The 14,910-nt window shown below is 34.9% G+C and overlaps 1 protein-coding gene across 1 annotated transcript in view; it reads right to left on the bottom strand.

The window, feature by feature from the left end:
- The window catches only part of TRDN (triadin), a 315,995-nt gene that overhangs the window by 108,197 nt on the left and 192,888 nt on the right, over window positions 1-14,910 (bottom strand). Inside the window, exons 17-19 of the mRNA XM_061207205.1 lie at window positions 11,386-11,418; window positions 11,242-11,268; window positions 5,777-5,803 (exon numbers count right to left, since the gene is read on the bottom strand). Of these exons, the coding sequence (XP_061063188.1) occupies window positions 5,777-5,803; window positions 11,242-11,268; window positions 11,386-11,418 (87 nt within the window). The remainder of the gene's footprint in view (window positions 1-5,776; window positions 5,804-11,241; window positions 11,269-11,385; window positions 11,419-14,910) is intronic.

Below are 14,910 nucleotides of genomic sequence, written 5' to 3'. Positions count from 1 at the left end.
TGCAAGTACTGCTTCTATCTGCTACTCCATCTGCTTTCCACTTCACTGATGCTTTCACATCAGCTCAGAAACATAAAATGTCACCGTTTATAACTTCAGACCACCACGGCCTTCACTCCTACGTGTCCCCTACCTCAACTACCTCATCTCTCTCTGGTCCACCATGGTCTCCAGAGAGCTGCTATGCTCGGTGTCACCACTTCTATCTTCTCATTCTCTATTTTTCAAGATTGTTTAATTGTGAAAGATATAATATAAATGAAAGGCATAAAGGTATATAACATATGTGATAACATAGGTGCGTATTTTAATGAATGGCAATAAAAAATGCACATCTTTGTAACCCCCTGTAAACTTAAGTAATAAAATATCACCAAAGACTTTGAAACCTCTTACTTGTCCTATTACCACTGCATACCTCTCTCTTCATCTCAGAATTATCACTGTCCTATATTTTGTATTAATAATTTCTTTATTTTCCTGTACATTTTTTATTACCTGAATTTATCTCTAAACAAAGGTAAGGCCATTTTTTACAGATTGAATTATATTGTTTAGCGATATAACTATATAAATTGACTTATACTTCTTAATTCTTATAATTTGCTTCCTTTAAAACGTGTGCTGAGACGCAGTGTTAAAATTGTTTAACAAGATGGCCATTAGATTTGGGTAGCTTTAGTGCCTTTGGTGGTCTACGTAAACAAACCAAAGCCAGAGTCAACTAGATTTATCTCAAATCTGAGTGATACTCAAAAGCAATTATCACAAGCTAAACAAACTAAATTATTTAGTTATTTAGCCAAATAACTAAATTTTCCCAAATAAGACAATATATGTTATAGTCAGTTAAATATATATTTTAGCTTTGCTTCCATGTATTCTCTATAAAAACCTTTGCCCTACCCCCCAATGGTGGAGTGCCCCTCATGATTTATCGTTTTTTTCACTGCCCTATTTGATTCATTGTTTACTTAAATAAATAGTTTAACTTTTTATATAAGCCACGTTGATATGAGGAACTGTAGTTGATTGATTTAACTGCTGTATAGTATTCCACTTATACATATTCTACAAATTATGTATCCATTTTCCTGCCAATGGACACTAGGTCATGTCCTGTATGTGTTATTGTAAAATAATGCTGCTATGAATATTCCTGTATATGAATCCTGGTGCAATGTGCAAGAATTTTCTTAGAAGTGAAATTGCTAGGACATAGCATGTGTCTCTGTTTAACTTCTCTAGATAAAAGCCATATTTTTCCCCCAAATTTTACACTCACACCAACACTGTATGTGAGAGTTTCTATTGCTTCATATCATCACCATCACCAGAATGAACATTTTTCTCCACTTTTGGTCAATTGATATATGTAAAATAGTATCGTGGTTTTAAGTACATTTTCATTATTACTAAGAGGTTAAATATTTTTGATATGTCTATAGGCAATTTGTGTCTTGTTTTGTTTTCTTTTTGATCCTTACTTATATCTTTTGCTCATTTTTTCTACACATTAGTCTATCAAGCTCTTTCTCTTTTTGTTTTTTCGTTTTTAGAGTTATTTATTTTTCATTACTAACCTCTAGTTACTTATATATGCTACAAATATCTTTTCCAAAATTGTAACTTGTCTTTTATCTCTTTATGGCATCTATTGATAAGTTTTAAATTTTACTGTAATCATTTTAGTACATTAGACTTTTTATTTACGGCTTGAATTTATATATATAATTTTTGTGATTCAACCATACTTCAAGAAAATATATACATATATCTTCCTATACTTTTTTCTTTAAATTAATGGCTTGTTTTGTTTTTACCATTTAAGTCCCTGAACCATCTGGAGTTGATATTTTGGAATTGTACAAAGTAGGAATAAATTATATATATATATTTTTTTGGCAATGAATACCAACTACATCAGCAACATTTTAAAATAATCTCTCTATTCTCTAACTATTGAAATGGTTACTTTTTCTTATATCAGATTTTTGCTCAAGTGGAATCATTTTAGGTCTCTTTTTGTTCCTGTTTGTCCTATTGGAAAACTTGTTTAGATCTGCACCAATACCATGCTCCCCTGAAAACACAGTTATCATGACACTGTTTTATTAATAAGACTCAGGTCACAAAGTACTTGTCTCAATAGTCATACTTCATAGTGTTATTTTGCTGTACTCATTATTATACTTTCACAATATTAAAATTTATTCCTGATTTTCTATTTGAAATTCTCTCCTCCTCCTCTCTACTTCCTAATGTCTAAACTGAACTCAGATACTACTTCTGCAAGTTCTCATCTATATAGCTTCGATCTCTTTGAACCAAACTTGATAAATGTTCTTAAGCTCCGAACCATGACATTTTTCCAATTTTGTGCTGGCACCCAGGACACCAACCTTGGCTCTATACGTGGGATTGAATAAGAAGCACATCTTGGCCTAACATCTGAGTCAGTCCCAGGTTTCTCACAGTCTAGTTTTCCTGGCACTTAAACCTCCCCAAACCATCCCCTGGCATTGTATCAGTACTATTTTGAGTTCATTCAGTCAGCATCATCTGTGATTTGGGTAGTGATCATACAATTTATTATCCAAACTAAGCAGGTGAAAGAAGGTGTTAGTAATAATTATTCCAGAATAATATGAATAAACCCAGATTGCCCTAAACAACTGAGATACCTGTCATATATGTCATCGAACCTGTGGTCTAGACACACCCCCCTGATATCAGATTTACTAGTTCAGGCCCATAGATCTTTCCCCCCAGCAATTTCCATGACAGAATATTTAAACTATGTCCAAAAAGCCATGCCACTTTCTAACTAACATAAGCTGTCCCCAAATAGTCTTCTAACATCATAAAACTAAATAAATCCAAAGGGGTTTTATTTTTAAATTCTGCATACTGGCTTCTCCTGAATGATCTTGACATATATTACTAGATCAAGAGATAGATATGTGACTCACAAATTTAGGTATTGAAATGTAGTTAAGGTGATAAGCAGAGTCAGGCTTGGTGGCTGAGCATACCACAAAAATCTAGTGGAGTGTTAAAACCAAGGAATGAAAAATGTCTGACCGTTGCCATTTAATTCAAATTTAGGCCCACAATTAAAAATAACTAGACTTTGGCCCCTGACCTGGTCTTTGGTGTCTTTTTCACTCAGAATTCAAACTGACCACAGGCTGGTCAAACATGCACATGGAATACATGATCAAAGCCCTATGGTCCTCGATATGAGGAGCAAAGTAATGTATGGCAGTGCTTCCCAAGTTTTGAGGAATACTGGTCCTTGAAGTGTTCTTTGGAAAAAAGAGGGTGATGTGGTCAAATATATTTGCTAAGCATTGTCTACTACATTCCCTCTTGATTCACCAAGAGGAGTGTTAAAGATCTGAAATGCCCATGAGTCTTGGTCCTCTTCCTCCTTGGAAATGACTAATCATATCATTAACCCCTCTGTCTCTATCCAATGTGGCGGTGGGGGTGAGGGAGTGTGTGTGCAGTGGACTTCAGGGAGGAGAACTGGGTGTATTGAGGCATTTTTGTACACACTATGATAAAGGAATCTGTGTTGACTTGCGGAAATAGTAAATCTAGGTTTGGCATCCCTGTTGGTCAAAGGCACTCTTCCTCCATCCACATAATCCCTGACAAATAACTTTACATGTGGAGGCATTAAGTGCCCCTCCATAGTGCTTGCTACATCATTGAACATGAAGGGCTTCCCTTTTCTTCAAGCTCATGGTATCATGAGAACATCCACCCTGCACTGATACAGTTCCCAAACTAGTCTGTGTCCTCTAGTGTTTTTCTTACAGTGATTTTGGTTTCTTAAGACCTAGAGCAAACAGTTCCACACCACAAATTCAATTCACATTCTTGTTATCTCCTTTACTTGAGTACTAAAGACAAATTATCTTTTACTTTTTCCATGGACTTGCTCTAGTCCTGTCAATTTCACCTATGCTTTTTAATTCAATACCATGAAATTGTATCACATAAATACTTAATTTATGTTAATTAAACTATACATCTCACTCTCTCATTTGCTCTCATAATTTAAGATAATGTAAAATCATATCCTAAATATTCAGGTTATACACACAAAACTCTGTGTCCTTACTATGTGGGTGACAGAAGGAATTTTCAAGAGTATTTGTAATGATATGCCTTAGGCAATAACTTTATAAATAGCTCATTGTATATAAAAGCTATGTAAATATTGTTCTGTTGTATGATTTCAAGACCAAAAAAAAAAAAAAAACAGTTCTTATTTGGGGAAATGGATGGTCACATTGCTAGCAGAGATTTTAAACAATTTATGAATTATCTCTAACTTTTGTACTGGGAGATAATGCCCATGTCAAGTCCAAATCGTTCAACCATACAAGGAGTTGAATATTAATTCTTTTGAAACCTTTATACTGGGTCTAAGATGATTTGGCAATCTAAATTTGTTAATTTCCTGCAAAAGATGCTGATCTCTTCAAAACTTGATTGGATAGTGTTTCATAGATAGCAGAACTTACAGGGTTTTTTTTTATTGCAAATGAATATTTTTATCTAAATGTCACATTTTTCTAGGAAGAAAATTTTCATTTTCAGAGTAATCTTCAATCTAGAGTCCTCTACCAGTTCTGCAAAATTATCAGTTTTGTTTTATATATTTTCTTGATTATGCATTTCTACAGACTAAGTATTAGCATACCAAATACTCTGTGATATGAAGTTCTAATCAGCTTATATTCAACTAAAAATTGTCATGAAAATATAACTGGAATTTTAGATTCATGTTACACCTTTCTTTAAGGTCTACAATGTCTATGTAAACACTTCCAACTGTAATTTTTTTTAAAAGACACCAAGCTACTCAATATTATATTTTCCAATTTTTTTCTGATATATTCACCAATGATATACCCTGTCTCAAAAACCTGACAGTAAATAAAACATGCATTTGTTTTTTTATTAGTACCATCATTAATACTTATGTAACTCTAAATCAAAAGGAAAATATAAACGTATTTACATAACGCACAGAAATGAGGTTTGATCTTAAATCTTATATACAAAGCTTAGAGAAGCTAAAAGAATATTTTTTCTAAACTCAAATATACGCCATTATGCCTAAATTTTCATGAATGGCCATCTGTTAGATACTTCATCGAATTGAGAAATACCAACAAAGAAAAAAGCATTTATCCTTTAGCGTATTGTCAAAGCCACTATTGATGCAAATGCCATGGTATACTATAGTTGTCAATCAATATTTATTCTAAATCTGAGGATAGAAGCCTTAAAAGAAAATTATGATATTGCAAGAGCAGTACTTAATAAAATTGTTGGGGGTTTCCTTTTCATTAAAGGCACAATAACTTTCATAGTAGACAAATTATGTTGCCTCCTGGTTTGATCAAGTGATTAATCACTAGGAAAATTTTCTAATGTGTTTAAGAAACTGAAAACATCACTTATCATTCTGTAAAATGGGAAACAAAAATATAAACAACTCAAAAAAGAGGTTATGACCTGGACAAATTAACATTTACAAGTTAAAGCTCTATAGATAAATTTTAATAAGAATTGATTCACAGAAAAGACAAGGTTGAGTAATTATGCATATCAGTTTAACACAACAAATAATCAGAGCAAGAAACATTTGATAAGTCAGCCTAAAATATTAGCATTAGCACTGTCTACAGCAGAAAGTTAAATGAGTAAGCTGCTGAAATATGCTTTTTGTTTTCTCAAGTTTTAGTCAACATACTTGCTTTAACTTGTTTTTCACTTGGAGCTGTTAAGGACAAGAAATAATAAGGTCTAAGTCAGTTACAAGTCTCCTTGGGTCTCTCTAAAATAGTTTTCTAAAATGGTTTTTTTTTTCAAAAAAACTATATTATAACCTTGGAAACTAAAGAAAAATGTAGGTCTGAGGAAGAAAAAACACAACGCTGTGCCATTTTCTTTGATAAACTTTAAATATATGCCATGAACCATAGATTTCTTTTCTGATATTCATATACCTTCTCCCAACACAGAATGCTCATTCATGACTCATTCATTTTGTTTTCCATTTTAAATTATTTAAGAATCTGATTGGTTTTATATATATGCCAATGCAGTTTCCTTAAAGCCCACAAAATGGTATGAAAGGAAGGAAGTGAATCGATAAATTATCCAATTGTTTCAATTCTAAAAACATAGTGAATTACAGCTAAGTTGCTACACTGTAATCACACCATGAAATGAACAGATAATGATTTCAAGAAATTTAAATTATTGTGTTTTGTCAAATTTAATACTGGATAATAATGTTTAGCTATTAAAACTCTTAAAACTATTCTATCAAACATTTAGAGAAGCGCTAACAGCCATCCTTCTCAAACTCCTCCAAAAATTGCAGAGGAAGGAACACTCCCAAACTCATTCTACGAGGCCACCATCACCCTGATACCAAAACCAGACAAAGATAATACAAAAAAAGAAAATTACAGACCAATATCACTGAGGAATATAGATGCAAAAATCCTCAAAAATGACTAGCAAACAGAATCCAACAACACATTAAAAGGATCATACACAAAGATCAAGTAGGATTTATCCCAGGGATGGAAGGATTCTTCAATATACACAAATAAATCAAAGTGATACACCATATTAACAAACTGAAGAATAAAAACCATATGATCATCTCAACAGATGCAGAAAAAGCTTTTGACAAAATTCAACACCCATTTATGATAAAAACTCTGCAGAAAGTGGGCATAGAAGGAACCCACCTCAACATAATAAAGGCCATATATGACAAACCCACAGCAAAACATCATTCTCAATGGTGAAAAACTGAAAGCATTTCCTCTAAGATCAGGAACAAGACAAGGTTGCCCACTCTCACCACTATTATTCAACATAGTTTTGGAGGTCCTAGCCATGGCAACCAGAGAAGAAAAAAGAAATAAAAGGAATACAAATTGGAAAAGAAGTAAAACTGCCACTGTTTGCAGATGACATGATACTATAGGTAGATAATCCTAAAGATGCCATCAGAAAACTACTAGAGCTAATCAATGAATTTGGTAACGTTGCAGGATACAAAATTAATGCACAGAAATCTCTTGCATTCCTATACACTAACAATGAAAGATCAGAAAGAGAAATTAAGGAAACAATGCCATTCACCATTGCAACAAAAAGAATAAAATACCTAGGAATAAACCTACCTAAGGAGGTAAAAGACCTGTACTCAGAAAACTATAAGACAGTGATGAAAGAAATCAAAGATGACACAAGCAGATGGAGAGATATACCATATTCTTGGACTGGAAAAATCAATATTGTGAAAATGACTATACTACCCAAAGCAATCTACAGATTCAATGCAATCCCTATCAAATTACCAATGACATTTTTTATAGAACTAGAACAAAAAATCTTAAAATTTGTATGGAGACACAAAGACCCCGAATAGCCAAAGCAATCTTGAGAAAGAAAAACAGAGCTGGAGGAATCAGACTCCCTGACTTCACACTATACTACAAAGCTACAGTAATCAAGACAACATGGTTCTGGCACAGAAACAGAAATATAGATCAATGGAACAGGATAGAAAGCCCAGAGATAAACCCACGCACCTATGGTCAACTAATCTATGACAAAGGAGGCAAGGATATACAATGGAGAAAAGACAGTTTCTTCAATAAGTGGTGCTGGGAAAACTGGACAGCCACATGCAAAAGAATAAAATTAGAACGCTCCCTAATACCATACACAAAAATAAACTCAAAATGGATTAAAGACCTAAATGTAAGGCCAGACACTATAAAACTCTTAGAGGAAAACATAGGCAGAACACTCTATGACATAAATCACAGCAAAATCCTTTTTGACCCAGCTCCTAGAGCAATGGAAATAAAAACAAAACTAAACAAATGGGACCTAATGAAACTTAAAAGCTTTTGCACAGCAAAGGAAACTATAAACAAGACAAAAAGACAACCCTCAGAATGGTAGGAAATATTTGCAAACAAATCAATGGACAAAGTATTAATCTCCAAAATATATAAACAGCTCATGCAGCTCAATATTTAAAAAACAAAAACAACCCAATCAAAAAATTGGTGGAAGATCTAAATAGACATTTCTCCAAAGAAGACATACAGATGGCCAAGAGGCATATGAAAAGATGCTCAACATCACTAATTATTAGAGAAATGCAAATCAAAACTACAATGAGGTATCACCTCACACCGGTTAGAATAGGCATCATAAGAAAATCTACAGGGCTTCCCTGGTGGCGCAGTGGTTACGAATCCGCCTGCCAGTGCAGGGGACACGGGTTCAAGCCCTGGTCTGGGAAGATCCCACATGCCGTGGAGCAACTAAGCCCGTGCGCCACAACTACTGAGCCCATGCTCTACAACAAGAGAAGCCACTGCAATGAGAAGCCCACGCACCGCAATGAAGAGTAGCCCCCCTCGCTGCAACTAGAGAAAGCCCGCGCGCAGCAACAAAGACACAACTCAGCCGATAAATAAATAAATTTAAAAAAAAAAAAAGAAAAGAAAATCTACAAACGATAAATGCTGGAGAGGGTGTGGAGAAATGGGAACCCTCTTGCACTGTTGGTGGGAATGTAAATTGATACAGCCACTATGGAGAACAGTACAGAGGTTCCTTAAAAAACTAAAAATAGAATTACCATATGACCTAGCAATCCCACTACTGGGCATATACCCAGAGAAAACCACAATTCAAAAAGACACATGCACCCCAATGTTCATTGCAGCTCTATTTACAATAGCCAGGTCATGGAAGCAACTTAAATGCCCAACGACAGAAGAATGGGTAAAGAAGATGTGGTACATATATACAAAGAAGTACTACTCAACCATAAAAAGGAATGAAATTGGGTCATTTGCAGAGATGTGGATGGACCTAGAGACTGTCATATAGAGTGAAGTAAGTCAGAAAGAGAAAAACAAATATCATATATTAACGCATATATGTGGAATCTAGAAAAATGGTACAGATGAACCAGTTTGCAAGGCAGAAATAGAGACACAGATGTAGAGAACAGATGTATGAACAGCAAGGGGGGAAAGCGGAAGGGGGCAGCTGATGGGATGAATTGGGAGATTGGGATTGACATATATACACTAATATGTATAAAACGGATAACTAATAAGAACATGCTGTATAGCACAGGGAACTCTACTTCACCTTGCTGTACAGTAGAAACTAACACAACATTGTAAAACAACTATACCACAATAAAAAAAATTTTTTTTAATAAAAATAAAATCATTTAACCAAAAAAAAAAAAAACTCTTAAAACTGATTATACCCATAGTCATTCTTTATGTCTCCCCGTGTTTATACGCTTCTCTGATGTATGCTCTATTTCAGCTTTCTGCATATGTACATAAGTGAGAATATGTGTTATGGCCCAGTTATGGGAATGTTACCCCCAAACACATAATCTGTTCTCTGTAAGGTAGACAAAAACATACATTCCTTCCCAAAGGTAAGTAATGTCAATGTTAATGTGAAGTGTGAAATGTGTGATTATTTCATATTGTAAATTATTTAAAAGTCATTCATATTTATATTTTTAAAAAATATGATTATCCTATTTGATATTTCTCTTTTCATCCACTCAAACGTTTTCAAGTTCCTAAAATGTTCCTGACATTATGATAGGCACTCTGGGATAAAGATATAAAAAACAATCTTCATATTCTAATTTCTGACTATTTAAAGTGGAAAAAAGAAAAGGTAATATGATTATAAGAGTATGTTAGGGGGCTTCCCTGGTGGCGCGGTGGTTGAGAATCTGCCTGCCAATGCAGGGGACACGGGTTCGAGCCCTGGTCTGGGAAGATCCCACATGCTGCGGAGCAACTGAGCCCGTGAGCCACAACTACTGAGCCTGCGCGTCTGGAGCCTGTGCTCCGCAACAAGAGAGGCCGCGATAGAGAGAGGCCCGCGCACCGCGATGAAGAGTAGCCCCCGCTTGCCGCAACTAGAGAAAGCCCTCGCACAGAAACGAAGACCCAACACAGCCAAAAAATAAATAAATAAATAAATAAATAATTAAAAAAAAAAGCTCCACAAGGTTTTAAAAAAAAAAAAAGAGTATGTTAAGTGTTTTTATATAGAAAAGAAAATGATGCTATGGGAACTAGCTGGAGAAACTCCTAAATGAATTTGGGTTTTCTGAGGAAGTTTTACAAACCTGGAAGAAGAATAAGAAATGTGGTTTCGAATCTGCAGTTTGCTGTGGTCTGTGACAGGGGTGGGAGTATAGTTGAGCTAGATTTGCATGGTTATTTACATAATATTGTAATTGCTATTTTAATGTATTGCCAATGTAAATGCTATTTCCATTTAAATATAATATGATGGGAGGAGTGACTAATGGACATTATATGAGGTTATGACAGCTTACACACACACACACACACACACACACACAATCAGTAAAGTTCCTTGAGCAGGAGTTGCATTTATTTTCATTTGAAACAACAAATAGGGCAAGTTAAATGCCAGAAACCTTTAAGAAAATCATTTGGTATCTACACCTACTGCATTCTTAGTTTCTGTTTGTATATGTGTTTTTCTGCTTGTCTGATTGTCAGTTCACTTTTTTCCCCTCATTCGAATATAAATTGACTGAAGACAAAATCTACTTCTACTCTCATTGCAACTCCCCTGAGTACTCAAGATGTGTCATTAAATAACATTTTGAATAGAGAGAGAATATTTGCTGGAATTGAATATTTCATATTTTCAAAACAAAGCAATGTCAGATGCACTTATAATAGAAAGGGTTTTGTTTTTGTTTTTGTTTTCTACCCTAAACTGTAAAATAGTGCTTCTCAAACACTGCTTTGACTAATGCACTGGGGATCTTAGGAAGTTGCAGATGCTGATTCAGTAGATCTGGGGTGGGACCAGAGATTCTGTATTTCTGACAACCTCTCAGGCGCTCCTAATGCTGCTGGCTCACAGAACACACATTGAGTAGCAAGAGTGTAATGTACTATTTGGCCTCCATTTTCTAACAGGGCATTGGTGTTAACTGTACGACAAGAACTTGGAAAAAAGACATCTCATACGATGGAAGGGTTTCCTGCCCTTTCCAGTCATGGCCCTTACCCCCGTCTGAGGGTACATCATTAATAAACCTTGGACATCAGGTAGAAAGACCCCAGCAATCCCAGTCTGACTCACCTGAATGCTCCTTCTTTGGTGACTTTGCTGTATCAAACAAGAAAAGAAAAAAATTCAACACTTTATACCATTTGATCACATTTCATTATTCAATTGCAAGTTAATATCTTGAAATTAAGAGGATAGAGGAATTTAAAAAGTCACCTGGTTCTACATGTTTTTCTTTCTTTTCCTGTTCTGAAACATATTATTTTTGTTATTATTATTATTCCAATTTTATGTGTCACAACTTAATTGTCCTAACACAAAGAAACATATATGTCTAGTGCGGTATTGCACCAATAATAGCTGCCATGAAAAGACTAATATCCGACGTATATTTAAAAAGAGTTTTTCCAATCTTCCTCTGTTTTCCCTCACAGAACAGCAATAAAAATTATTCTGAATATTAGAGGAATTAAAATTTTTCATGGATAATAAACTAGAAAGATAAAGTAGGGTCTATAAAGGATGGAAAAAATTTTAATTTCCTTTCTTACTAGATCAACATGAAATAAATTTGGGATAAAAAGTAAGCATAAAGGATAATTATTACAGTTGTTTTAAAATAATTCTCAGATAAGGATGAACAGATTTCCTCTGGACTTTCTCTTCTAAGGTGAAATTTTCTTATATTGAAAAGGTATTTGTTTAGCTAAGACAAAGTCTTTGCTGAGGCAGATTCAAGATGCTAAAAATAGACTAAGAATTTTCAGGGGGAAGCAAAACACACTTCCCTTGTTTTTAGGACAAATGCTCCTTATAGAGTATTTTTCAGATAGTGTTCCTTTTTAAGAACCCACTTTTGCCAATGTTATATGAGATGAAGAATCATTCTGGCCTCAAAATTAAGCTGACATTTGTATTATAATAAGCACTAATTTTATATGAAGTGTAGGTACTAATTTTATATGAAGTGCTATTTTCTACATTTCTATTCTTACTTATTTTGCCTTGACAAGCTTGCCAAATTAATTTAAATGATTTTCAAGAAATACTTTAACATAGACACATTATTATCTGATTTTTTAAAGAAAAATAATAAAGAGATTTCTTCGTTTCATTTAATGAATATATTTTGGAGACTAGAAGATGTTTATGCTGAAAGAATTCTAAGAACTATATTTTATTTTATTTCTTTTTTTTTTTTATAATGAAACTCTCTAGGAGTGAAGCCAGCATTTTTTAAATTTATTTATTTTTGGCTGTGTTGGGTCTTCGTTTCTGTGCGAGGGCTTTCTCTAGTTGTGGCAAGCGGGGCCACTCTTCATCGCGGTGCGCGGGCCTTTCACCGTCGCGGCCTCTCTTGTTGCGGGGCACAGGCTCCAGACGCGCAGGCTCAGTAGTTGTGGCTCACGGACCCAGTTGCTTCGCGGCATATGGGATCCTCCCAGACCAGGGCGCGAACCCGCGTCCCCTGCAGTGGCAGGCAGACTCTCAACCACTGCGCCACCAGGGAAGCCCCTAAGAACTATATTTTAGAAACATAGAGTGTCATTGAATCTCCTATGGTTATCTCATCAGTCTCTCAAGTGTACAATTTTGTTTACCACGCTTGTACTTGTGAAGGTATAATGAGCAATTTATTCACTCCCAAGATAGCAGGCAGGCAATAAAACAAATAAAACGAATGGCTTGACCAAGTGTTAAAGTCAAAGGGAAGAAGCATACGTGACTTAGCTAAAATTAAACACAGGTAAGAACATTAACAAAAACTGTCTGGAAAACATGGAGTAATTAAATGTATTGCTTAATTTATTGCTGAACTGAACCACCAATTATCAAAACATTTCTAAGAAATCTGTAAAGTAATAACAATCAAAAAAAATACTGGAAGTAGCTTTGGTATGCATCAAAATCAATTACCAGCTATCTGTGAGATTTCAAAGTTAAAATAAGGGTCTTCCAATCATATCAGAAAGTAATTGTATAAGCTGAAAAATACCCGTGCTAATTTGGGATGATGTGCAAGAAAAGGCTGTCAAATGCATTTATTATATGGGATATTTCAAGATGTAATTACTGAATTATCTTAATAAATACAGGGCTTCCCTGGTGGCGCAGTGATTGAGAATCTGCCTGCCAATGCAGGGGACGCGGCTTCGCGCCCTGGTCTGGGAGGATCCCATATGCCGCGAAGCAACTAGGCCCGTGAGCCACAACTACTGAGCCTGCGCGTCTGGAGCCTGTGCCCCGCAACAAGAAAGGCCGCGACAGTGAAAGGCCCACCCACCGCGATGAAGAGTGGCCCCTGCTTGCTGCAACTAGAGAAAGCCCTCGCACAGAAACGAAGACCCAACACAGCCAAAAATAAATAAATAAATAAATAAATACAAATTAATTCATGCTTATATCTACAGGGACTGCCAAATCATACTTATAATTGATTTTTTTATTTTTATTTTTTATTTGGAAAAAATTATAGCTCACTAGAGTTAGCAAAAATATATACAGGAAGGTCCCATGTACTCTTCTCCCTGTTTTCCCTACCATGATTTGTTTTAGACGCAAAAAAAACCAAAAAAACAACCAACTTTTAAGTTGTGGTAACTAGAAAAGAAAAAGCAAAATAAGAATATAGGGTTGGAGATGTATAATTGAATAAAGCAATCTTAAAGTAAAAACAACAACAACTGAATCCAGCAAATTCAAAGATGCGACAATAACAACATAAGCAGGTCCAGATGATAAACTAGAGCAAATAAGTTAATTTGAAAAGAATTAGTAGTTGTTTAGAGGAAAATTCTTTTTCTTGTCCTTATTACTGCCAAAGTCAATCCACAGAACTTCCCAAGGAGGGAAGCAGTTGGAATGTTAAATGAATGCCTGGGAAGGCATGTTTATTTATTAAATATATCAATACTCTGAAGATTGTCAAGGAGCTGCAGTGTGTCTGTGGGAAATTTTAAATCATATAGACTGTAATAAAGCAAGGGCCTTAAGGTTACATATATATTATTTAATACCATTTTTCAAATCTCCAGTAGTCCTCCATTTTCCTGCTGGTGCAATGGTTTATAGAGTGGTTTCTGTATCAGTGTGCCAGTGCCCATCAGCAGCTGTGCACACACATAAATCTGGGATTGAAATATCACATACTTCTCTATAGATAGATTGTTCCCCTTGGCTGAGTTGTAGTGTAACTTCATGATTCTCTCCGTAAGACATTTTAGAGCACTTTTATGACATAAAAGGTCTCAATGTCCTGACCTTTGCAGGACCAAAACGCATGTAAATCTTTTTTTAAAATTGGTATATATTTTAAAACATGTTTTTAATTTCACTAGGATTTTTTAAAGCTCTGCATACCTGGAAATGGAATGATTATTAATGGCTAATTGAATAAGGTTAAGTTGATATTTTTTGTTTCTGTTTGTTTTTCTTCAGAGAAGAGTATACATTTGCAAAAGATGCAACCTCAAAGCATCAAGCTTTACTGAATTGTTAGCAAGCAAGCTTTAATAATGTGTTATAGCAACAGTGGGTGCTGCCTAAGTTATGCATCCCAAACAATGCAGTTTCACAGAGCTCATAGTGCTTGTAGGGAAAAAGGACATTGTTATGGACAAAATGTCATATATCATGTGAACATGCCAAAATATTTATGGATTACAAGAACAAAGAAAACAGAAAAGAGATTGTAAAACTAACCTGAAAAAGAACTTCTGTTCTATATTCTAGCTACAGAAC

Source organism: Eubalaena glacialis, chromosome 12, assembly GCF_028564815.1.
Source record: "Eubalaena glacialis isolate mEubGla1 chromosome 12, mEubGla1.1.hap2.+ XY, whole genome shotgun sequence".
Taxonomy (NCBI): Eukaryota; Metazoa; Chordata; class Mammalia; order Artiodactyla; family Balaenidae; genus Eubalaena; species Eubalaena glacialis.
The sequence above is the reverse complement of the archived record's forward strand: the minus strand, read 5'-3'. Positions and strand labels throughout refer to the sequence as shown.